We start from the raw sequence: 27023 nt of genomic DNA, 5'->3' as shown, positions 1-27023 counted from the left end.
TGTGAGGGCGCTTTCTGCAGCAGCATGCATGCATGTCCATAGACGTCATTTGATTTTAATGGCCTGCAGGAAATTTGGCGTTACAATTCCAGACATTAAGGCAAGAGAGAGAGGGAGAGGAATAGAGAGCGGGAACACGGGGGGAAAATCACAGCATGAAAGATATTGGTTCAAGGATATCGCTTCATTTTCAACATATTTTTTCCTGCTGAGACTTTATCAACAAGTTATTGCGTCTTTATTATATGTTGCCTGAGTAAAGGACTATGGCAGCCCGCCCGCTTTAAACTTTAAATTTAGCTTGGAGATGGAGATGGAAATGTAATCCTACTAGCTGGACAGCCTGGGGAACTATTACATCAGACGAAATGACAATGATTAAAATCTGCTTTTTGCTGCTCTAAATCTATTGAGCGACAGACAGTTGCCTGTTAGGTTTCCTACCCCCTCGAAATCACAACTACTTTTTGCCGGAAAAAATAAGATAAGTTATTATATCTATGTAGTCATAATTTCGGGAATAGAGGGTATCACGTTTTCTTCCTTGAGAAAATTGCCTGGGTGAGAGAGTGTAGTTGAGCTAATTGTAGCCTAATCCCTGGCCCAGAGGCGCTTGGGCAGCCCGGAGCAAGATTTTTCTTTTTTAGCTCCGCTCTGTTATTTAGAGAAGGATTATTGGCTTTCTTCTTCTCATAACAAACCACAGGGGCAGTTTCATTTAGGCAAAAAGGCAGACAAGAAGCCGAAATACGAAGCAGGATTCCAATAAGAGCGCACATTTTACGCGTATCCAAATAAGAGCAGAGAAGGGGAAGGAGATCATCTCATCTATGTTCAAGGTAAGGACGCTTCCTGTGCGCTTTGGTACAAAGAAGCTTGGTGAGGACAGGTCGAGCCAGCCTTGCAATTGAGCCTTTAAAGCCACAGAGACTCTTTGCAGTCGATCCCGGCCACAACCTAGCGTCTTTTAAAAGCAGTTTTGTGTCGGATACAGAAAAAATACTTGGCTTTTCCGTGCGGCAGTATAGGTACTGGAACTGGACGGCGGTGTAGTTCGGTGACAAACTCGGGGGCATTTTGAGAAAATATTTGAAAATTTTGGGGGGTTACGCGGACAGCAGCTGGGACTGACCGCCGGCACGGATTTCCTCCGGACTCCCTACAATGTTTGAAACGGTAGGGTGACAATTTAATATTACAGAATCCAATGTTTTTTACGCACAGTGTAGGCTTAGGAGGTACAGTTTTCGTGAAGGACAGTTGAACTGTGCTGGAGAGTCCTGCATAGGGCTACTGCTCAACCAAAGTGTATTTTCTGTCTTTTCTGCCAGACTGTACCCTATAGTTAACACGTGTGTGTTTTATCAATCGGGTAGTGAATTACACGTGTCGGGATTATGCTTTTAATTGTACAGCAGCAATAAGACGCCATGTTGAGCATTTGGTAGATTAAAGGCAGAGCAGGGGCTTGTGGTGTTCCTGCGGAGGGAGTGTTGTATCGCACCGTTTCTTTTTCAGAGATTTCTGTGTCCGTGGTTCGTGGTTGTTTTAAAGATCGGTCGTCAGGGTTTATGTTGCTGTCATTAAGTGTGAGCTCGACAGCAGTATGTCTGAGCAGGGGTCAGCGAAGGGAAGCAGCAAGAAAGCAATTCAAAGAAGGAAAGTTGAGTCTCTGTAGCTGCTGTGATTTTTGTGAAGGAATTTATGTGTTGTGTGTCTACGTGTGTCACTCACTGTTTGTGTGTATGTGATAGGGAACAAGAGAGTTGGGAACAAGCGAAATCAATGAGAATGTGATCGGGATAGTAAGAAGATTTCTATATTTATTTTCCACATTTGTTCTTCATTGTATGTCAGTGTAGGGAATTCATTGTTTAATTGGTGGATAAGTAGGAAAGAGGAAAATACCCGCGATGGGACAGACCGATGGGTGTTCGTGTGTGTCTTTGTGTATGTGCCCTAAACTTCTTAAGTCTCTCCAAGTTTTTTCTCTGTTCCTGGGTTTTGAAATGTAATCCCGTCTTCTTGTAATCGCATTAAACGAACACGATACTGCTGTGAGGAGGTCTATATAAAAAAAAGTCTCCTGTCTCATAGTGTGCCCACTGGCATTTCTCTTAGAGCCGCGGGGATGATCTGGACTTTGGCAAAAGGTCTCCCGTCTATCAGTAATGACAGTGCAACAGCCCATATGTGCAACAGAAAACTGATCAGTTCACATAATTTAGTGAAAGCTGGGATTTTATTATATCAGTCTGTTTAAACACACACACGTGTACTATGAAGCTCCTATTATTATTTTAGGTTTCCTCGAATGGAAGGTCTGTATTTCAACCAGAGCCTGTAGGCACGGACTAGTGGTGATAAAGTGGAGAAACGGTGACCTTTATTCTGTGATTATTAAAGAAAATTGACTAAGATCAGTATATCTTTGTTTACTTTTCCTTTAAAAAAATAAACTCAGCCTCTGTGATGTACAATATGCTTCGTAACAGATAATAGTAACACTGAAATGTGGCCACACTGATGTTTTGTGGTTCACCTGCCGCTGTTGGCAAACAAATTACGCACCAGTAGGTTGGATATAAACGCCTCCTCCGCTCCTCCTGAAGCAGTGCGGAATCAAATGACGGCGCATCGAATTGAAAATATTTTGTCAATCATTTCATCAGGTAATCTAATTCAGCTCTGCACTGACCTCGGAGTGCTCCGGCGTGCTCCCAGTAAGCCCCAGTCCCAAATATATGCACCCACAGTCTGTATACAGTAGGCTCTAGTGCCATGTACTTTACTTTATTTTAGTGGTTAATCAACGACACTGAGCTACAGCAAGTAGATACACAATAGTTTGGCCTGCAAGTAACATGATACTTCTCCTGCTTTCGACTGAAATCGGATGCGTTTTTGTGCAATACACGAGGCCCGTGTGCCTCAAACTATCTGCGGACACATGACAATCTTAATCTTTTTGTGTACTGAATGGATGCGTGTGCGTGTCAGAAGAAAAGTTGAAAGCTCCCTCCCCGTCGAGCTTTCCTTACTCTTAGATTGGTGGTTGGTGTGTCTGGGCGCATCACGTCTAACACATAAGGCGACCTTTAATTAGAATATTGCAGCAGCAGTTTATTTTATTCCCCTGGAGGCTGACACCTAGCATTCCTCTCTCTCCCCCCTCACCCTGTCTCCGTCTCCCCCTCTCTTTTTCTATCTGTCTATCTCCTTCTGTCTCTCTCTCTTTCTCTCTCTCTCTCACCCCGATTCTAATAAGCATCCTCCTATCCTCGCCTGCGGTGCTGCATGAAAAGATGCAAACATACTTAATTAGAGCGGTGGCAATAATTTCCAGGCTAAATATGCGACCAGACAGACATGGAAGTGATCTGATACCATTCAGAAAGGATACTATCTACTTCCCTGTTTAGGAGCACTCTGCTGATTTTTTTTATTTCTTCTTTACCTTTATTCCCATGGCTTTTCTCTATACTTGCTTTCAGGAGGGAAGAAGCATGTCAAGGCTGTCTCTGACCCGGTCCCCGGTCTCTCCTCTGGCCGCTCAGGGGATCCCTCTGCCGGCTCAGCTGACCAAGGCGAACGCCCCGGTGCACATCGATGTCGGGGGACACATGTACACTAGCAGCCTGGCAACCCTCACCAAGTACCCAGATTCAAGGTAAGATCAGTCCCTGCCTCTAGCATCGCTGCTGATCTTAATGTATTAATTCATAGCTTATCTATTTTTTATTTATTTTTTAAAATCAACTTTAAGAAATATGAGCAAACTAAAGAGTAGTTTATTCTGTCTCTTGCTGCTTTTGTTTAAAATGTGACACGGTTATGCATTTATTCCAGTTTAACTAAATAATTGAAAATGTTTCCTAAATAAATATTCAGTTAGATTTCAGTCACTTTTTATCTTAGTAGCTTTATGTTGCATTTTTCACAGTGAATCGTTTAAAAAATAGATTTGACTGGCGGTTTTGTTAATGAAGTCTAACAGAATCTGAGATGTTAGCAAGTCATTTAGCTGACTGGCATTGGGACATCACCAGTGAAACTTTGGGGACAATTTCCCCACATATCTTTTCAAATCATGTGGGGGCATTTCTCTTCTCTTCATTCTTTCAACTTTGTACCTTAAAAATGATACATGTGATTGCTTTTTTGTTTGTTTGTTTTAAAGGTGATTATTCCAATCTTCCAATAAATACCTCCAGGGCTTTTATTTTTTATCTCCTTTCACATGGTAGCTGCTATTGAAAATTCAGCTGCTGTGCAGAACCTTACACATGTTTTACTGCTGATGTGAGTAGTAGTGTTTGTGTGAATTCACATTTTCACACTACGCCCCCTTTTCACAGTCCTTATTTATTTATTTTATTCTATTTTTCCCACAGATCAGGGTGCTGTTAGGAATACTGGAAAAAAAATTAATGACGTAAACGTCCAGAACTCCCTTAATCAAAGTTGATGTAAAACAGCTTCAAATGTGATTAAAATCATGGCATGTTCCAAGTTGTAGGGTTTTTTTTGCAACCGCCATTTATCATGTGTTGCAACATGACCTTATCAAAACATTTTAATAAAAAGTTGCATGACTTATCCTTTTATTTTGTGAGCTATTGTTTTCATTATCTGATTGCTATAGTCACACATGAAGCATTTCCACTTCTAAGAAAAAAAGCATGATGATTCAGGCTGTGTAAGAGCTGATGGTAATCCACCATCCCACACTTTTATACACATTTTTAGCTCCATCCACAAACAAGGTGCCACTACTAAAGGAAGAAAATTCAAATAATGATAAAACGACTCCGTTTTATGCTGATTTGAATGACCCCTCCCATATTTTCCTCTAATGCAGTTTGTCATTTATTGCATTATGCTCCCTGCATTTCGGCATCAGCTGAATCCCATGTGGGCCAAGGTAAACATACACCAGGTTGTTAGAAAACCTGCCAAATTGGCTACAGGAAATAATCCACATAATCCCCTGGTAATAAAGTCTTGATATTCATAGAGTCTGCTGACAGGAAATCCCTGACAACTCTCTTTCTATTCCAGTGCAACATGTCATGAGAAAGATAAAGCTTAAACCAGAAAAGGGTTTATCGTTGTTTGTGTTATTAAGACAATTTTTTTTGTCCACTATTTCAGTGTCATAGTCAGTTTATCCAGTGGACAGATGGTTTTTACATTTCTGTGTCATTTGTATTCGCAATTGTGCATTGCTATTGTGTTCCTGTATTTATTATGCTCTGATGCAGCTTTACGCTTTACAAAGAAGTTATTCACTCTGAGATGCACAGGGTCTTTACTCCAAATGCAGCACAGAGTCATGTCAGAGCATCCAAGCAGTGTTTTTACAGTAAAGACCGGATATCAGTGTGAGTGTTGGTTTGGTTTAAGTGCTCTTTCCTCTTTCTTTCTCCTTCTCTTTTCACACATGCTCCTTTGCTCCTTCTCTCTCTCCCTCCCTCTGTCTTGTGCTGTTTCTTTCTCACTCTGGATCACACACAAACACGCGTGCACACACGCACATATTCACATGCATACACTCACTGTTTCTCTCTTTCTCCCAGCCTCCTCAGCGTACAGTTGGCCTCAGGGCTCCACTTTCCACTGGAGCCAGTGGAAGGAGGGGCCCTTTTGTGTGAATTAGTATAATGGCTGACAGCAGAAAGCAAAACAGTTACACTGGCATAACCGCATATGCTGTGTTCAGCTACATCCGGTCAAGAAAAGGCGCACGGGCAAAACTGAAAACGTGACGACTGAAAGAGCAGGGCTAAAGAGTTTGAAGTTGCTGATTACTTTTAATAGATTGGGTTCTAAATAATGCAGGGTGCCAAGAGAAAGTTAGTCTAGTAACTAATGTGTGGATATTCATCTTCTTCTGTGTGGGCCATATTAAGGGACAAGGGTCATGAAACATTGATGTGCACTCTGTGTAGCTCTCAAAGAGGACAGTCTCAGCAGTCACTTGAACAGAAGCTGAGGAAATTAGGGGAAATGTTCCACAGACAAGGAAACTATTTTGAAAGGACCACTGGACATTTTTCTCTATGAAGACGAGACTTCTATGTCCAGAGATGATAGATCTGTACTGGCTTTATGCTTTTTCAGTGGTCCTCTGTTTCTGGAAATGTACTTTTCTATAAGCTGAGCTCAAAATATGTAACAGAATTTTGGAGTTGTGTTATTTTATTGCTATTTTGTTTCATTATCACAAGCTTCTTTTTTAGTACCAACACCACACCATGAGATAAAGCTGAAGCTTTCAAATAAATCTTTTACTCTGTTCACTTAATGTTAAATATTAACAGGAAGTAATTGTTGCTCCGGAGTAGAAATAGCCGTATTATACAACCATAAAGTAACAGATAAGAAAACAGAGCTGCAGGCAAATATTGGCAGTACCAAAGTGGAGATGTTTGCATTAATACATTCATGTTTATAGTATTTCTTATTTTTTAAAAATCACATAATCTTGCAATTAACCCCAATTTGGACAGATACTGAGCAACTGAGATATACACAGTGAAAGTTATTACCAGAGAACCAGCGAATTCTGTTGCTGCTGATTGCATTAACACGTCAAGATTTTCAAAGGCATTATAGTTAGGCTGGAACTTGAGTTAAATGTTCTCATTTATTTTCCATAAGTCATGATCTTCGGAAAAAGCGAAAGTGTGTTTCCTTATTTTGAAACCTGTATCACCCTTCCTTTGGGTTAGCTTGTTTGGAGAACCATGAGTTTATCTAGTATTTCACAGTTGCTTCAAGCATGACTTTGCGAATCAGAGCCAGGGACTGTAGCGATTTGGTTTTGAACTTTCTTATTTGACTTTCCCTACTCGGAAGCCATTGTGGGCAGCCTTTGATGTCAGGTTGGACAGCCTCACCGAGATCCCTGGGTGTGTTTGTTTCACTTTCCAAGAAGCACTGGGTGCTTTGTCTTCGTTAGGGGTCCACAAGTGATACAGTTTCCACACATTGTCTGTTCAAGCAGAATCAGTGTTACCTGGGTCCTATTCCCAACCTCGCGAGGATGCGTCTTTGGAAGCTCTCAGCCTCTGGCTGGCTTTAACTGGTGAAGCAAACATCCTGCCAGATATTGCCCACCTACTGCCCCACTGCCTGCCCTCGCTTGGCACCACAAGGGTAGGAGATCTGAGCCATCCGTGATAACCTCCAACACCCACCACCTCCCTCGTTCTCAGTGACTAGCACGCATTATCCAAGTTTTTTAGTTCCGTCAAACCTTTTTCTCTCCCACTTTATCTCTCTGCATTTCTCCTGCATTCTGTTTGTTTCTTTCTGTGCTTCTTTTTCTTTTCTCTGTACTTCTGTTTTTTTTGTACTTTCGCCTATCGTTGCCTGTCTCTTTGTTTTTTGGCCCTTCTGTTTGTGTATCTTGTCTCTTAATTTCTCTATACAACCCCCACTCCCTATGGACACACCCTTTTCTCTCTACCTACCTGTTAAAAACAGCCCACTCTCCAATTCAGAGATTTAACAGAAAAGGGAAAAATGAGGAGACCAACAGAGAAGACAGCGAGACAGAGAGAGAGAGAAAGAGAGAGCGAGAGAGAAGGGAGTTGGAGAGAGGGAAAGAAAAAGAAAAACAGGCAGCATTTTAATTGCTTTTTAAAAAAGTGGAGATGAAAAACAGAGTTAGCCTGGAGGGGTATGGTGAAATTCTAGCTGGAAGAATTGCAAGACCATATGAGAAAGGAACACCTCGGGCAAAACAGGGAGATGAGTATTGGTTTTTTATAAAGCATTTTGCATCGATTTCCAGAGAGAAAGCAAGTAAGGGAGAAGGATAGAGACAGAGAGAGAGAGACAGAAAGAAGGAAAGTCGGAGAGAGTGAAAAAGAGAAAGGATGGCAGGAGGGGAGAGAGGGGGGAGAACCATCTTTGCTTTCCTTCTTCACACAGTCAAGTCAAAGAAAAGAGACAGAGCAAATTTAATTTGATAGCTTCTGTGTGTTGAGCCAACACATCAGGGTCAGAAGATACCTGATACAGCCAATAACTACAAGCTCATACACTTTTACAAAGCAGCCGATTGTAATTGTAAATTCAAGCGAAATGAGTCTGTGAGTAAAGCCTTGGTGTTTGTTCATTGACATTCCCACTACAGCTCCCTTCCTCTGTCATGTAATAGAGTTTGACAATGCCAGTGTTCAGGCAGTGCTTTGTGTGTGTGTGTGTGTGTGTGTGTGTGTGTGTGTGTGTGTGTGTGTGTGTGTGTGTGTGTGTGTGTGTGTGTCTGTGTGTGTGTGTGCGTGCGTGCGTGTGTGTGCGTGTGCTGGTCGGCATATTTGCAAATAGGTTTTATGATTTTCTTTTGTCGCACAACTTTGTCAGCCAACCTAGAAGCTGTTGTTGTGATTAAAGTGCTGATTACTTCAAAATGATGATAATAACAGCAACATAGCTCCGTGCCAAGAGCTGTTTCTCTGCAAGACGATGTACTGTAAATGTGCACGGAAAACGTTAAGAAGGTTACGTGCAACAGATTTCTCGTGTAAATCAGCGGTACAGCTTATTTACACTGCGTAGGCATTCCAGGTTTCTCTGCTGAGGGTGAGTTTTGTTTAAAAATGAGTCACCAAATTAAATTATTGCACTTCAGACTTCGGAAACTTTAGCGAAATGGGACACTTGCACATTCTCAATATTAGGGAGATGCTAAAAAACTGTTTTTTAATTATTAAAAAGGGGATATTTAGTACTTGGAAATGAACAAACAGATAAAGTGAAGGTGCCTGGATGAGATCATTAGACCAGCGAGAGAGGAACCTGCAGGTAAGCGGCAGGAAAAGCACACAAATATTAGGGGAAATGAATATCTGTCCAAGGGTATCTCGAGGCGCGGCACCAGCATGGTGTGATGAAAGTTTAAAGATAACAGCAATTTCCACTCTTTGCTTTGATGAGCCCCTGTAGCTGGCTTCAGCCCAGCCCTTCATCTTGCAGTAAACTGAAAGGGTTAAACATGGGATACTAGGAGGCAACAAGTGTTTTATTATTATAGCAAAGTCTTGTCAATACTTAGTGAAAGCTTAAAAGTATATATGTATTTACTGTCTTTAGTTTATCATTATTCACATCATTTGGGCACTGATATTTACATTATCTTAGAAGTTATTGTGTCCTTGCTTCAACATGTGAAAGAGATACCTCTGTTGACTAATATAGTTATTTTAATTCATTTTAACCCATTTAATAGAGGGAGAAATGAAAACTCAGCACACTTTGTTGGGTTCTGGTCATGTTTCTCATCTTAAAATGGATTTCTGAAAACAAATTCAAATATTTAATAGTCAATATGTTGAGTTCATTCTCAGTGGGGTGGTTCATATTCACAAATATAAGTGTATGTTTTAGATCAGAATTATCAGCTGGTGCTTTGTCTTTTTATTCTTCTACAAGAAAAACTTGCACAGATTGCAAAGGAAGAAACACTAATATCCTATGATTCCAGCTGCAAGACAATAATCTTCTCGCCATTAAAGCGAACTGCAATTACATACATTAAGAAAATTACGTTCTGCAATTTTCCCTCATACTAAGACAATACAGCACAAGAAGAGTGTTATTACAAGCTGTAACACTGTATTAAATTAAAGCAGTATGGCCTACAGTAGGATTGAGTCTGTCCGAATTCCCCTTGAATTAATAACGAAATCAAACTGTAAAAGTAAAATATCTTTTTCCACATATTCTCACATTAATATGTGGCCCGTCACCATTTCCTACCTCTGTTTCATTTCCAGCCTTCTGACAGATGGAATAATAGAGCTGTAATGCTACATTCATGCCATTAATTTCTGTAAGTACAAGCAGCAAGCGTGTGTGTTGTTGTAATCTCTCTACAGAAGGGACACTTCAAACAAGTCTGGAATGGAGGAACGGTGCCTTAAGCCCCTTGTTTCAACCTGGGATGCTAATGCATTTCAAGCTTAGTGCTAATAAAATTGAAAAATAAATGGAGGGTAATTGTTTCATGCATTTGAAGGGAACTGGCTCATTCCATTATGTGGTTGTGTTTGTGTGTGCGGCTGTCTGCGTGCGTGTGTTTGTGTGTGTGTGTGTCTTTCAATTTCCAGAATCAGTCGTCTGTTCAATGGCACCGAGCCCATCGTGTTGGACAGCTTGAAGCAGCACTACTTCATAGATCGGGATGGCGAGATATTCCGCTACATTCTCAGTTTCCTCAGGACCAGCAAATTGCTCCTTCCAGATGACTTCAAGGTATGTGTCTGCACCACAGTATACTGTATTGTGTGTACCTGTCTGCACCATCAACTCACTGTTTGAACAACATAACATAAAAGGCATTTGCCCAGACATCAGCTCACACTCTGTGTGCTTCTTTATTTTTCGAAAGATTGCACGTTTAAGTGTGAATACTTCTGTATTTATTACAGTTTCTCTGTTCTCTGATTGATAGCATGTTTTCAAAATAAACCTGATACCACAACAGTGCAACTAGTTGTGCTTGATACGCACAGCCTTACCCCCCTTAAGTGTATCATATGAATTATGTGTAGTAGAAACATAAACAGTAGTTAAGAAACTTTGAAGAGGAAAAAATGGATGCAGCCTGATTATTAAATGGTGGAAAGGTAAACTGCTAACTGGTTAACTGGAGCATGGTCTGGTGGTGTGCATGCCAAAGCCTTGAGCTGTTGTTTTTCACCCAGTGTAATTTCTATAGAAGTGATCCCAGGTGAAATAACCCCTTATGAACTTCCACTCAGCTCCATGCAGACAGTAACTCTCATCCAGAGTCTAGAATTGGAAGGGAAAGGTCCAGTTTAATACCTGGTGCCCCATATATGCGTACTTCTTTGCACTTGCTCTTTGCTCTTTGTGAGACAATGAACCTGCATGCATGTGTGTCCTGTTTTAGTGGCATGTCAGTATCTATTGCAGACAATGTAGGTGCTTTGTCATATTCCTGTATTAAACAATTTAAAGCACATGTTCGGGGCACAAAAGCAAATTGTGAAAAGTTTTACATTTAAATGTATTATCTGTACGAGCTTTTTTGCATTCGCTGTATTTTTGTGTTGTGAAGGTTTCAGTTTGACAGAGTAAACTGTGTGTGTGTGTGTTAGCTGTAAAAGTTGTGTAAGAAGCTGATGTGATAGAGTGTTAGCAAACTTTAAACATTAGCATTTCACTGAAGTTGTGTTTCTGGACACCTGCCAATGTAAGTCCAATAAATCCAAAATATCTGTGTCTTTAGTTGTTAAATTCTTGCCTATGTTCATTAGTTGACTTTGTCTACATGCTATTTGCTTCTGGCCAGGTAACATTTAGTTGGTGTAACAGAGCTTTTTTTTTGCCTCCTGCTGCTTGAAATGAGGGTGATGAGAGTGAGGGATGAGAGTAAACCAAAATAGTAAAGCTACAGGCTGTGAAAACAAAACGATGATCTAAAAGATGCTAAAATGTTTAGCTGACCCTAAAAAAGCCTGAAGCGTTAGAGGGATGATCACTACCTATGACCCCGCTCACATTGCACGCATGCCATTTAATCTACTGTAATATAAAAGATAACGATTAAATTTATTTTTGGCACTAGTACAGATTTAGTCTCACCTAACAAGTATTCATACAATCATATGCGACGTTGTCAGAATGATTATCTTCCTACAGCTTCTTCCTTCTCGAGGTTTTCATTCCATGATACAGTTTCCTAGGTGTATTCTACACTTCGCTTCACGTCAACCCCACCTTAGTTTTCATGACCTTTTCACTGCACTGGCACTTGTTCATCATTCTGTACGAGGTAACAAGGCAAAGCCAAGCCACTGAGAGCCAGGGGCAAACTCTTTGGGCCCCACGGATAGTCTGAACAAGAGCCAAACCACAGACAACAGAACATGACATGAAAGCCCTGCATATTTTGGCAAATGACGGCCTGACTCAGTACCGATTAGATTTTCCCTTCTTATTCATACACCCCTCCTCCCCTCTGTTAAATCTTGACAGTCCAATCAGGCACCACAGTGGAAGAGAATGCATTGGACTTCATTGTTTCAACTCATTACGATCCCCTCGCATAAGCCTGTGTTGATCTGCATACCTTTCAATTTGCGTGAAGCCGGGGAAAAAAAATGCAAATAGTGCGAGGCGGAATTGAGCATGTCCTTATCTGAACACAATCAGGCTTGCCGTCGCCCCAGGGCTGGGTCTGTTCTGCTGCTGGCAGCCACGGCGCTGTGTGTTTTGCTAAATCAATGTGAAAGTCTGAGCAGAATAGGAAAAGAAATTTTTCAGCCTGCATCACTGGAACAAAATATTCACTATTAATATCCTCCCTCATCACATTATTCAAACTACAATTAATCACGAGAGAGTAAGCAATGCTCAGTCATATTGAGGGCATGGTTATAAACCGGTAAGAGTTACTGTTTTCTGTTATTATTCAGATTTTGCATTACTCCTTAAATTGATTTTTTTTTTCATCTCAGATGCTGGAAATGACAGAAAGGCGCTTTTATTGTGATTTTATTTTATTTTTGAGTGACATTGTTATTCAACAACCTTGAACTTCTGCTTTTTTGGGGGGTCATTTTTGACCAAAACCTACATTACGTCTTCACTAGTCCTCTAAACTCCCTTATAGTGACATTTTCCATCATTTTCTTCTTCTCTTTCTCTGTCTCTCCCTCCCTCCCTCTGTCCTTCCCTGAAATGTTGCCTTGCCAGTGGGCGATCAGGTCGGATCATTATTTTGAAGCTCAAACGGGCTGTCTGGACACAGGATTGGGGGATGAATTGTCTCGTAGAGCTGGCAGCAGTAGCAGCAGCTTCAGCAGCCAGGACGGAGCTGTTGGCCCTGTCTCCCTCTCATCCTCACCTCAGCGCTTAGGATTACTCTGTTGTTTTCTGCTCTACTCAGGATGACTAAAGTGCCTCGCAGACAGACCCCTGTTAAAAACATATCCATCCATGGCTTCAGACCTGTGAAGGATGAGGAGTAGCACTTTGATACAGAGAGCTGCCTGAAGGGGAGCGTCTCAGTATGAGTTTTGTCAGCTGCAGCAAGAAGGCCAGGAGAAAAAAGACAGGGAGTAAGGGAGAGAAAAAGGGAAAAAAGGACCTCCACCCCCTCTTTTCGCATTCTGAAATCTTAAACATTAGACCGTCAGCTTAAGATGTGTTGCGTCAACGCCGTGTCCAGATGGAGTTGTATTTGGGTGTCGTTCACATGCCTCGGATGAAGGCACAGTTTAGATGAAGGGGTAAAACAGTGAGGGAGGCTTTTCAAGGCTAAAGAGTCTGACAGAAGCAGCAGGGTTAATGAATATGCTGTTTGCTGCCATGCTCTGTTTCTGTGCCCAGCAGTGGTCTTGAGAAGGAAAAGGGGAAAAACTCTTTCTAGATCAGGGCTCGCTGCCAGCGCCGACACCCAGACACCCAGACACCCAGAGCCACCAATGATGCAGACTATATGAAACATATGTTGTTTTTGCAGCACAAACACACATTGTCTCACTTGGGTGTTTGGACTTTGTTCTACGAAAAAACCCAGCAACCTCTTTCTCGAAAAACGTCACCAAATGGACAATCACTTCTTTGCTTCAGTTTACTATGTCCATTCATTGAATTAAGCTGTCATTGTTTGCCACTGTGAAACATTAATCAGAACACAGATTTATTAATTACTAATTATTTAGCAAAAAGGTTTTGCAGCATTTAGGTGTAACCTAATTAAATCTTGTTCTAATAGGAGCTTAACATCGGGCCACAAGCCTTATTAACATAAAACTCCCTCCATGTGAGGAATACATTAAAAACCTCCTTGGCTGATGATTGTCCTCATGTTCACTTGCACATATCTTTTCCTCACCTCCCGTCTGCCTCCAATAGCGAACCTCCGCCTTCCCGTATTTTCTGTGGTAGTGGTGAATGATGGTGCCATCTGGTCTTGTGGGAAATTAGAGGCAAGAGCGCAGGGGCAAATGGCCCCCAGCAAACCCTGCCCAGGAGGGAGAGGCAGGCAATCTGCTGCAGACTGTCTGTGCACAGGAATGCACCATCCCACTTCACCAGAGCCCAACTGACGGCCTTTCTGGAGTCAGCTCACTAAAACATGCTAAAGGCTAACACCACTCTGCCAAGAGCTACTGTGGAGGAGAGCTGCAGCATGGCTATCCTTTGTTTATTGAGAGTGTTGTCCTGCTGGTCCGAGTCCATCACTGATCTTGGTTTATTGTTCTTCAATCTGGTCGACGTATTACATGAAACCAAATGCATTTAAAAAAAAATTTTAGCTTCATGGGGACAAACAAAGGTCACATTTTTGTATTATATTAAGATTAATTTGTCATTCGTGCAAGTTTATAAATTTAAAATCCTACACTGTTATTTTGCCATTTGTAAAAATAATAATAATAATTTATCTATCTGTCAATGTGCAATTAGTTATTAGATCTTCTGTGAGTTACCTTTGCTACACAGGTAACACACACTTCACTACAGTGGAAGAGTCAGAGTTCATATACAGCAAGAACCCACTCTTGGAGTAATTAGAGGTTAAGTGTCTTGGTCAAGGACATCATTAGCTGCTGTGAGGAAGCCATAAGGAGTCCCGCAGATATACTTTTCTCTGTCATATTAATGTTGCACAATACTGTATATGTGTAGGGTTTCTCTGTGACCTTGGTGATGAGTTGCAATCCAGAGAAAGTCATAGTGTGTTAGTCACACATATTGCCAAGAGGAGTATAATACACATGCAAAGTCACTGCTCTCATCTGTACGTTTGTCTGCCTGTACAGGACTTCCACCTGCTGTACGAAGAGGCGCGTTATTACCAGCTGACACCCATGATCAAGGAGCTCGAGCGCTGGAAGCAGGAGCGCGAGCAACGACGGATGGCACAGCCCTGTGACTGCCTTGTGGTTCGTGTCACACCTGACCTGGGCGAGAGGATCGCCCTGAGCGGAGAGAAGGTCCTCATTGAGGAGATCTTTCCTGAGACTGGAGACGTTATGTGTAACTCGGTCAATGCTGGCTGGAACCAGGACCCAACACACGTCATCCGCTTTCCCCTCAATGGCTACTGCAGGCTCAACTCCGTCCAGGTAAGACGCTGAAATGCCTGTCCTTTGTTCATCTCCTTCTCTGCCCATGATTTATTTATCACATTCTAGACTTGTGTGTAAAACACATTACAGTGTTTACAGTTTTACTTGAGTTAGATTGTCCTGTGTGTACACCTCTGAGTGTAGTGCCAATATAACAAATATGTGCTGATATCTAACAATGACTTTCATGCGTAGTTATTTTTTCTGTTACATTTATTCACTAATAAGCGTGATATCATGGTACTTGCAGAGAATCAAGAGCAAAATGGCTTTGTGTAACAGAAAGTTTTGATGTGTGTCTAATATGTGACTGCAGCATAGTCACAGTCTTTCTAAAACTGGAGGCGGCATCATGGTCAAGGCTGCATTCTGTAGCTACCAAATCAGCTAAGTTAGGTAACTGACAGCTGTCTTCAGCTGTGAGGAATTTGCTTGCTCATATAGAGCTGATTCAGCTCTTCCAACACCTCCTCACCTCAGCTGAAAAGGAATAAACTGTAATCTTATAGATGCAACCTTTAAAACTTTCATTTTTAACGTGAATATGCAAAGATCCAACTTACTGGCTCGCTGCTAACAACAAAACTTACAACGTGATCATGAAACTAACAGTGGTAGTTAATATGAACATTGTGCAACATGGGGGGGGGGGAAAGCCACAAAGTAACTTTAGTGGCGCACTTGCAGAAGAGTCGGAAAGTGTCAAAATGCCTATGTGCATTATGTTTCATTATCTTTACCCAAACAGCTTAGTTTAGCTTACTTTCAACATGAAGATAAAATATTGAATATTTGTTTTATTTCTAACTGTCGCATAGTGAAACTGTACACAATGTTTTATGATACTGTGCTTGTATACCCCTCCATTCTCTTTTCTTACCAATTCTTTATTTAATGTTAGCCACAGGATGCAGACTCCAAAGAGGAACTTGTGTATTTATCTACTCATTTATCCAGCAAAGTATTCTGCTTGGCAAGCAAACCATTTTTCACACCAACTTTCAACATTTTCATAAACATTTGAACACCTGGCTGGGATTTGCTCAACCTGGGCTTTCGTGACCACTCTGCAGATCCACTTAGCTGTTTTGCTGAATGGCACACGATGGCATCTGCTGAGGGAGAGGTGGCTTTCTGTTGGTCACCTTCTGTGTGAGTCCTGTGCCAGTCTGCAGAGTTTATTTTCAGGTTGCTTTCCCAGATAAATGCTGTTATATACACTGATTTTCTTCAGTAACAGTAAGCTGGAATTACACCTCAAAACTTTGCTGTAAGGCACTTAGCATGATTTGTGGCCCACTATATTGCATTTTGCCACAGTAGAGATAATAGCTTGTTGTCAATAACTGGCATATTAGCCACTCTGGAGCAACAGCTGGAGTGTGCAGGTGTACAAAAACCTTTGGAGTTTTTCATTTTGTCAAACGATGGTCTTCAGTTGGCTGTTGGGGATGAGAATGATGCAAAACCTCAGCACGGTATTACCATAAAGCAATTTACCGCCAATATCATATCAAATACATTTGCTTTATGATCTGTTTTTGAATAAGTTTGACACCGGTTTGAAAAATGGTGTGAGATGAACATCCGTTTTTGGTCAAGCAGAGTTGACCATGTTGTGGAGTCAAGTAGTAAGAGATTAAAAGCAACTTCAGAAAAAAATAGTTTTACAGTAGTGTTACCCTGTGAGAGAAAGAGAGGACGGGGGGAAACATAACAGTCTCACACCACAGGCTCGATATAACACACTTGAGTGCCCACAGCCATGAACAAACCTACACATAGAGGAGCCTTCACCCCTTCAGCACCCAGAGAGAGCCTCTCCCAGGCAGGCTAGTGCACTCTGACACCTCCACCTCCTTCCTGCCAGCGTGAGAGACCACCTCCAGGGAGGAGAGCAGAGCGAGTGGGACAAAGCACGTGTGGACTGCGGCCATGTTTTCCTGCGAAAAAATGAAGAAGAGAAATGGAAAGGGGGGGAAAATGATATGCATAATTTACGCTTTACTCCTTTTTAAGACACAGCTCCTTTTTTAAAAAGACTCCAATATAACACCGCTCAAGGCAATTGAAATACACGTATTGCATTTTTTAATACCATACTTACAATTTCTCAAACAGCCTAAACCGGTTTATACTTCTTTTATAGATTTTTAAATGACTTACAATATAATTAATTGGCCGCATCAACTAACACAACATTTTCCCACTCTGTTTACCAGTGAGACTGGTTATGGGATGTGAGCACATCTGACTAACACAATCTGAACGGCATCTTTATTGTTTAGGCTTTTATTAGGCTGTTCTTCTGAAGGCGAGGTGAGCCGAAACCCTTTTCTCATACAAACTCGTACAAGGCGGATCTGCGAGATTTATAGGCAGCGACCCCTTCTTGTCTCATATTCTGGCCTCTCCTTGGTGTCTCCTCGTGAGCCCTCTAAGATACAGCTCTACGGCATTCGTTAAAAAAAATAATGAAAAGCACAAACACACACACACGTACATATGCACACACAGTGAAGGGGCCCGGCTCATTGAGTCGATGTAGATGAGGACACAAGGAGCAGATGGAGGTGTTTTTTTGTTGTAAGGGGAGATTTTTCCAAACAACTTACTCATTCTGTTCTCTTTCATTGTTGCGTGAAGGAATGAAAAGGTTAGGAAAATAATCCTTGTCTTACCTGCCAGACAATGAGCCTCTGATCTGATTTCAAGCCTGGACCCTAACCCAGGGGAACACACACACAACCACACCCTGCCCACAGAGGAAGTTCAGGGAGAGCATGGGGAGGCTGCGGCAGCACCGTCTGAAACTTATTTACTGTGTGATTGGATCAGTTTCAGAAGAGGTCTTGACAGGAAAGAGATGGATATATGATGACATTTAAATGTGTGCTGTTTTCACTTTATTATGTCAGAGGTGTAGAGATTTTATTGAAGCTGAGGTACTGTTGCTTTCGTGCTCCAGGCTGAACACTGCTAGACCTTGTTATAGTTGGTCACAAAATGATAACACACATTTCTCCATACCTTACTGTACACTAAGTATATCGACCTGTTTTCTAAACATTTAATATTCCATTTTAATAAGATAAAACATGAGGATAATTCATGAACATTGAAAAGATTTCCATGACTCGGTTTTCATGCTTTTAAAATTGGTGATATATCATTATACTGTATCATCTATTTATAGTTTGAAATGTGGCAGCAGTAATTCTTTGCATGTTGAGATATATATGTATTCTGTTGCCTTGCAAATTTAGCCACTTCTTTAATCTGTTGTCTTGTGTATTTAAATGCGAGAGAGGGAGAATAAACAAATCCACCTTGGCAAGTAACTCTCCATGAAGTCATGAATGGAATTTCGGGAGTAATGCAAACCACCTGCGCTGTGATGTAGATCCAGCGGGGGGAAACAAAAAGCAGCAAAGGCACTGAATGCAGGGAAAACATTTAGCCAAAGAGCCACAGAGGTGTACACACACGCGTCCCAGCGCTAGAGCTGGCCCTGCTGTTCCATACATCACCATGATGAAGCACTCAGATCAGACCAGAACCAATCCGTCCTACATCAATGTGACAGCGGAGGCAGTCGTAGAGAAGGGTCCCCTGTCCCCCTGCTGCCCAGGCGGAGAACGCAACACGTCGCAACACTCTCTTACATGTCACGCTGCCACTCCATCAATCCAGCGCTGGGTGAAAAGAGAAAGCACAGCTCATCAGAGCAGACACGGCCACACAAACACCTCCGCTGCGCTCCTCAGTGGCCCGAGTGGCAGAGTAAGACATTAACACTACTATGGCTTTGGGTCCCTTAGCTTTCTGTGTGGCTCTGTGGGTAAAGCACAATGTCAAGATTAACAGTAAGCAAGCCAGTGTGTAGAGAGGATTAAAGCTGGGAAATTCTGGCTGCTGACAGCTTCAGCAGTTGATGCCAGAAAAATCTTTTAAAAATTGTTCTAATTCATTTGTTGGACACGGGCTGATTAGGTAGTGGAACGTAAATCAGAATAATGACAGAGAAGGACAATTCAACTGAAGACAATTAGGTAATTAACAAGTCGTAGTTTAATCAAAAGAAATGAATCAAATATATGGCACTTTTTTTCTGTGTTACATTTTATTGATCAAGTGTCACAAAATCTTTATCTCTGTAGAAATGGCTCATACAATAAGTGTACTGTAAATGTGAACATCAGTGATGGAAATTTTACGAAGTCAAATGCTCCAATGAGAATATGTTTCACTACAAATGAAACTTATTTATTCCAAGTCTAATTTTAAGGAAAAGATGTATTAACAACAAAATGAGCTTATAAAATATAAAAAAAAGAGATTTATAGAATATTACACTATTGCTTATGGGCTAAGCAATAATTTAATAGTTATTATTAATAGCTGATCAAGATAATTGTAACAGTTATATCCACTCCAGGATTGTTTTAATCTATAGATTGGATGATGGTTTGCATTTTCTGTAAGTGGTGCGGGAGTATAAAGTGGTATAAAATGTAAAGAGTTTTAAAGATTGTGCTTTTAGGACATGAGTAAATTCGCAAAGTTTTCTTTGATGATGGCTCTTGGTGTCTTAAATACGAGAACAAGTAACTAAAATTGAAATAGAAAAGGTCAGCGGATGAGTCAGGTGGAGCCCTTGTGTATTTAAGTCTCCTCAGTTTAGTAGTTGAACTACTTGCAGTCCCTTTGAGGACGGACCTAACCCAAAACACCTCTGTGCTCAGTATGTATTTACTGTGCCAGGGTTACGTGTTGCATTCCCACAAGGGTCACCTGAGCTAAAAATCCTCGGTGAATCATGATGCTTAAAGACACTTTAGAGTGCCTATTTGTAATGGAGCTCAGTCAGCTGCAAGTAGACTGTTCTGTCAACGTGTTTTTGCTGTCTGTGACTCTTTAAAAAGCTGGCAGATGGCTTAGAGAATTAGAAAGAGTTGGAGCTTCACGGATGTTTTATGCCAGATGCTTGTGATAAGCAGAGGATACGACGCAGAGACTGCAGTTAGTGCTCCTTGTCACATATTGAAGACTGCATAGTTAAACAAAAGCAACCCCCTGAGTGTGGCGCCCATCTCATGCTACAGTGTGTGTGTGTCATAATGTGTCAATCATCTCTGTGTCTTGCGCCATGAGGAGCAAGTGTCTTACAACTCCTCCTGAGAAGTCTTGCAAGTGTGTCTGTGCACTCTGGTGGCCATCAATATTGTATTGTGCTCCGGTTTCCAGGCCTGAGACTCATCCACTTTGATACATGCCTCGCCATCTTGGCTAAGATGCTGGGAGGTTAGAGGAGTGAGGCTGATGTATACCCTACTGATCCCCGTGGTGACTCCAGGTTGAGTGGCAGCTCAGATGGATGGTTAAATGCTGAATGGTGTGCGTGTGTTTGAGGGGAGATCCCTGTGCGGCCAAGTCGACCGTGCAACCGCGAGACTGACTTCAAATGCAGGATCACTGGGGATGAAGAGGCTGAAGAGACACTTGTATTCAGCTTCAATCACAAAGACAGGAGAAGACAAAAGGAAGTGCTTGATTTCATAGAACAACTAGCAAAGTTTGGTGCTGCAATATCCTCTTCACTGTTATTTTGATTTCCTGCTTTGATTATTGTGGTGTCGTGCTGAAAAGAAGCCTGTCTTTAGGTTGAAAGTGGTGGACATGAAAAACGGAAAAAACAAAAAAACAAAACAAAGACTGCTAATTAGCTGTAATCCAATTTCGTGGAAATCACCGTGTTAGAGATGAGGCATCGACCAATGAGGGTGCCCACATGCAACTCGCCGTTAGAATATTTTGTTATGGTTTCGCTCAAGTGAGGCAGTAAAGGAAGCAAAGAAATCTGCATAAGTACAACATAAGCTGGGATCTGAAAGCCTGCGGTCAGAAGTATGTTCTGCAGAACTGAGAAACCAGACATGTTTTAGCTTTTTAAGAGGGTGCATTACTTTTCCTTGTCAACGGGGACTGATTTCGGGACATTGTCCTGTGGACATTAAAACCTTTTGCTTGGATACGTCTTAAGTATTCACTATATTGTTTATTCCCCCATGGCACTAACTCACTGTGTCAAACTGAATGCGAAGGTTTTTTTTTTTATGGCATCTTATAGTCATTACAGTATCCTTGAGTCAGTTACAACTATCTATAATAATATCCTTAAGTCTTTTGTGTTGCCATGCATTAATGATAAAAGTGTTTTCAGACTATCTTTATTGATCAGGCCATTCTCCTCTGTGACCAAATTCATTGCTGAACATGATGGAGTCCCACATGCGTTAAGAGATGATGGGGAAAAATGCAATGTGATGCAATGATCAAAGAAGGCTATGTAATATCATTTCCATAATCGTTAGGCTCCTCCGTCGTCTGTCATGGATTTGGGAGTGTTTGATGCTTGGGCAGGTCTCTTAATTAGCCGTCCTCACCATCAGCTGTCTGCTGCCCCTTCTGTCTCACAAATTACATAGTTTGTTGTTGTCATTTTGCTAGAGGACAAAAAGGGGGAGGGGGTTAACTTTTGCAAGTGGTCCTTTCTGCTTACAAGTAGCATGTCGGTGCACATTTAAGTTTTAATTTGAAAGCAGATGGGTGCTGGGGTTTTTCAGGTCTGTTCAACAAGTTTGTATGCATTTGTTATATTTTGGATTTGTACATTTTAATTCTTGCACGTTGTGTGAGTTTATCTGCTCTTCTTCACTGTATCCCCAACTGAGGAGGCTGCGGCCCTTTGACTTGCAGGCCTAAACATTCAACCGTAGCACGCCAATGGGGCCTAAGCTGTAATTAGAGAGGTCATCCTTCGCCACGAGTGCACGTGTCAATGTGTGTCTGTGCGCGCGTGTGTGTGTGTGTGTGTGTGTGTGTGTATGAGCATCTGAAGAAATCATTCTGTTTTTCGTGAACTTCTCTGGCTCTCTATCTGGCAGAAAGAGTTAGCCCTTGGCGAGACCTTTCATTTCCATGCGCTGCACACTTCTTTAAAAGGAAGGGGGGATAAGTAAATACACGGCACTCCTCTCACTGGGATTTAGATCTATACCCCCTCCAAAAAAACAACATCCCACATGGATTACCCCAGATGAGTGATGCTGAAGTTCACGCGTTTGAGTCTGAGCGCATCTCTTGTTTGGACTACTGTGTGTATCACTGTCCAGACTAGAGGGGTAACATGAACCCCATCTCCTCTTCTCTCCCTGCAGCTCCAACACGTTGTCCACACTCAGATCACCCATAACTCCTCATCGTCATTCCCCACACGTCGCTCTCTCTTTCGCTCACGGACCTCACTTCTCCTCTCACCCAAGCCTCATTACTCAAATTAGGAGCTCCAGTAATCACCACGCTGAGCTACACTCAGCCTCTTAACACACCTCACTCACTCTCAGCTCTCCTCATCCCTTTGAGCTCATGCCCTCAGTTCGGTAGCCAATCTAGCACAAGCAGCATGAATATTGCAGAGATGGTGTGATGTCGGAGTGCCCTCTGGATTTATCTCATCACTGTGTGCGATTGGAGGTGGGGGAGGGTTAATGACACATGGTGCACGTTGTGACTGATGAACATCGGAGGTTGATGTCCGTTGACTGGATGTGTAGATATCAAAAACTTCATTAGTAAAAATGCTCATTCATTAGTAAAAATGGATAGCAAACTTTATTTTTACAGTAGAAAGACTTGGCCGTGGCCAGACTCTGGAACAACAAAATTTTTACGCAAAAACAAACAAAAAAAGATTTATCACACAAAAAGTTAAAGTTAAAACAATGAAAAAGTCCAATTCTTGGGAAAATACACAAAGTTGTTTAACTGTTGAGGATGATGTTATACGTCTTATATATAAATACTAAACTATAATCAGCACAAAGACTAAAAACAAGGTTAGCCAAGGAAATTAACCTACCAGCACCTCTAAAGATGCTGTAATCTGTTACTCTGCACTAAAACTGAAGTATAAACGCAACAAATTTTTCTGATTGGTTACAGGCCAAAGCAGTTATGAGATCATTAACTTTCTAGTGTGTCTGGTGGTGGCTTTGGCAACTGTTCCTCACCAAGACATAAAGCAGAGCACAGTAAAACAGGGAATTGTTTTGTTTTTACTCTTTGGATTTTGTGCAGATTAAACAAACAAAATCGAAAGTGTTAGTGAGCTTTTGATGTGACAGGAGGACAAACTTGTTATTGGACAGAGCTGCACTATTAATCTTCCCATCTTGGCAAGAATAAGCATATTTCACAAAACGTCAAACTATTCCTTAGAGCTGTATAAAACCTGAAACCTGCATCCTATCTGCAAACTGTTTCATTTAGACTTGTCCTTACTGACATGGTACCTTTGTTGTAAATGCCTTCTTCTCTGTCCTCTCTGCAGGTTCTGGAGCGTCTTTTCCAGAAAGGTTTCAGTGTGGCAGCATCATGCGGAGGCGGCGTGGACTCGTCCCAGTTTAGCGAGTATGTGTTGTGTCGTGAGGACCGGCGAAGTCTCTCCATTAACACACCCATCAGGATAAAACAAGAACCCCTGGACTAGAGCGTTCTGGGCGAGGGACTGCCAACACCCCCACCTCCCCCTAATACTTCTTCCATCTTCTCACACCACCCCACCCCTGCCTACTCCAACTCCCTTCCTGCCCTAATAGGACCACAACCACCCCCAACATACCTAAGTATTAGCAGAGGCTTGTTAACCTCACCAGTTCTCTGCAAAAACTCTAAGGGGAATGTAGTACCAAACAAAGGAAAAAAAAAAGCATCAGCAACAAAAGTTTTTAATTATGTTAAACAACGCCCAAAGAATCTGGGACTGTGATGAAAACAACAATGACGAACGGACACCACAGCAGCTGACAGCTCAACATTTTAGCACAGTGACTGGTTGTTTTTTTTTCCCTTACCTTGTCATAAAAAGGTGTCCCGAGACTCTTGGAGGGACACAGTTTTCCCCCCTCCCATGCCTTGAACTCCAATCCACTTCATCATCAGCATACCACATACACCCCAACCCTCTATCTTTTGTTTCGTCCGTGTCTGTGTGTGAGGCCTCAGTCTTCTCTGACTGGTGACAAGTCTGGTCTATTGTGGGACAAGGAAGATTTGGCAGACAGGATGTTTTTAAGGATGACAACAAGAGGACATGATTTAATGTTGTGAACTCCCACCCCCTCTCCCACAACCCCCAAGATCCCATGACCCTCACCCTACAGGCCTGGCTTCGACTGTCAGGACCTTGCCAAACACGACATCGTTTGCCAACTGATTGTTTATTACAATTTTTCATTGTTGTTTCTAAAGTATGTTCTTCTTGCTCCTTTTGCTGTTCTTATCATGACATAGTGTAAACAATTATTATTAATAGGATTATTTTTAATGTCTCTTTTTTCTTTCTCCAATATGAAGGATGTATGAAAATTGTATTCATTAGGCTCTGAGAGCTTGTGAGGGAGCTTTTCTTGGCAGTAGCTGCAGAAACTCAGATGTCTGCAGGCTATGTGGCTAAAGCAATCTGACTGGCAATGCATTCAGAGCCAGAAAAAGTCCCATTGTTCAAACCAGAATGGAAGAAAACCTGGATGTTTTGACATTGTTTTTAGTCAAATGTGTAGCGCACATGAAAAAAAAAAGAAGTGCTCCAGAATTTCTGCTTATTAGCTCTAAAACATATCTCGGGTCTCTGATTGGATTCTCTCACACGAGCACAAAGGATTTGTTCACACTTAGTTAAAGAACATTTGTAAATTTGAAATTCAGGTCAAATTTGCACACGCTCCAAGTGTATTACAGTTTTGTTGAGTTAGAATGTTAAAGACTTGAGGACCAACGGAGAAAGCTGACGTTTACCAGTATATCTCATAATCAGCACGAGATGTACTTTAAATGCTAAATGTTTCTTTGCACTTCAACATTTCCAACAGAGCTGCTCTGACCTGCTCCCTCAACACACTTGCTGGAGTCCAGTGAACGGCACCAAGTCAAGCTGATTCTCTTCTCGTGTTTTAGGAGACTGTGACATTAAAATATTTAAAAAGAGAAAGAAAAAAAACTCCAACTGAACAAACACTCTGGTACCAAAGTAGACGAGGTGCCTGTTTTGTTGATTGTACAAATATAAAGATGTTCTTTGTTGCAGTTTATAGCGAAATAAGACTAAATGCATTATTCAGAGCTGTATGAAGGGTACCAATATTTGATCCTCCAGGTTGCCAGTCTTGACAGTATTCTTGAGAGTAGCTCACAGAACCTCCAGAGCAAGTTTGAAAGACAAGGTCTCTGTTTCAGGATTGTCACTTCTAAGTGAAGATTATTTCATTGGTTCTTCACATGTATGTATGGCAGAACCCAAACTGAACTATACTCACAGCATCAGCATATTATTCACAAAGAGGCATGTGGGCGGCATTTACTCTCTCCTGCTCTCGTTCTTTTGGTCTTATTCTCAACATTTCTGGATCAAAGACAGAAACAAGAAAGGCCAAGTTTTCATGCTTTATATTTGTGTGTAACTTACAGATGCTGTTTCTTCCATTCCAAAAGACTGAGGAGAAAAAAGAAGCCCATTCTGATCTTTGTGGGTGCTGGCAGTTTTTTGAGTTAAACTGGGGTTGTTTTTAGCAGTCCATTAAAAATGGGCGGTGGCTGTTCAGACTATGTTGTTTGTAATAGAATATTTAGTTTTTCTGGATGCTGCTGATTAAAAGAGGCCAATTAGTGGGTGAAGATGGACTGAGTTTAAGTGTTGCTTCAAGTCAAATGCAGTCCTCCCTGCGGGTCTTTTTAAAAAAAAAATACAATCAAGTCCTTTGTTCTGACCTGCCAGTGGCCTGCGCCTTTGTATCTAGTCGCCTCAAAGGGAATGGTCAACCAGCCCTTTCATGTGCCAAGGCATGTTGGGCACTTCACAGTCATCTTCACCCCCCTCTGCTTCCCTGAAGGCTCCAAGCTCAGTGGTGCCAGTAGAAACACGGGTTGTACCCCCTGCTGCTGTGTCATCCCTCATGCCCCATTTTCAAAATGCCCTCCTACGCCATAGCTCGTTGGACCACACCACAGCAAACCAAACAAACTGATGAGTCAAAATACGAACATACTCCGAGCAGACTGTACTGTGCAGCCAGTCCACTTTACTGTGGTGTAGATGCGAAGATCTTTGATTCATGTGATATGAGGTGTGGAACTCCATCTGGGTAGCTTCTTGAGGAAGAGTGGTAAAAATCAGTGATCAGTGTTCTAAAACTACACGTACAAGAACAACTTTTTCAGGAAGGAGGAAAAGAAAGCAGTTTTAGTTTGCCTCCCTGAAGTGGCACGGTTAATTATATTATAATGGACTCTAAACAACTTCCGAGAGCTAAGGGGTTACGCATTTGAAATAAAAAAATAAATAAAGATTTGTATTTGTGAGAAAAAAAGAGTAGATATGGGTTTATGCAATAAAACCTCAGTATAGAAATAGCAGGTTATCTACAGAGACAGGAACGTGTAATTGGACTGGAAAGTTCATAGACATGTTCACATGCCACCCATTAAGTAAAAATACTGGTCAGTGTTCAGCCTGTCCACACGACATTTGCTCCACTTCTGAGGCGGGTCAGTTGTACAGTTATTGTAAATTGAATTATCAGGACGCTGGGTTTTATGGGAGCCTCGTGTTTTTAAGAGACATCTCAGTCCTCTTCAGAAAAGAATGAAAAGAATTCAAAGCGTAACATTGTGTAAATATGGATTAAAACATTTCAAAGGGTATAATAAGGTGCAAATGTATATTATTTAAAGTGTTTAAAAACCATTAGACTGTGGTATTAAAGGGCATGTGTTCATTTACAGTGTCTCCATTTGACTTTTCTTGCATATTTGCGATAATAAAAGGATGTACTGTATATCTGACATGTG

General features: G+C 41.6%; 1 protein-coding gene across 3 annotated transcripts; it reads left to right on the top strand.

Annotated features, from left to right (window-relative positions):
* On the top strand, positions 1-26954 carry kctd15b (potassium channel tetramerization domain containing 15b). 3 transcript variants are annotated; one of them, XM_026174150.1, is made up of 5 exons: positions 1-839; positions 3495-3670; positions 10119-10263; positions 14808-15113; positions 23509-26954. In XM_026174150.1, the coding sequence occupies exons 1-5, from the start codon at positions 831-833 to the stop codon at positions 23665-23667; spliced, it is 795 nt and encodes a 264-aa protein (XP_026029935.1). In that variant the 5' UTR covers positions 1-830; the 3' UTR covers positions 23668-26954. The 3 variants fall into 3 exon arrangements, with proteins under 3 accessions (XP_026029935.1, XP_026029926.1, XP_026029917.1); XM_026174141.1 differs by lacking the exon at positions 1-839 and adding an exon at positions 846-1176; XM_026174132.1 differs by lacking the exon at positions 1-839 and having other exon boundaries at positions 3212-3670.
* Positions 26955-27023: the final 69 nt, after the last annotated feature.

Source organism: Astatotilapia calliptera, chromosome 1, assembly GCF_900246225.1.
Source record: "Astatotilapia calliptera chromosome 1, fAstCal1.2, whole genome shotgun sequence".
Taxonomy (NCBI): Eukaryota; Metazoa; Chordata; class Actinopteri; order Cichliformes; family Cichlidae; genus Astatotilapia; species Astatotilapia calliptera.
The sequence above is the reverse complement of the archived record's forward strand: the minus strand, read 5'-3'. Positions and strand labels throughout refer to the sequence as shown.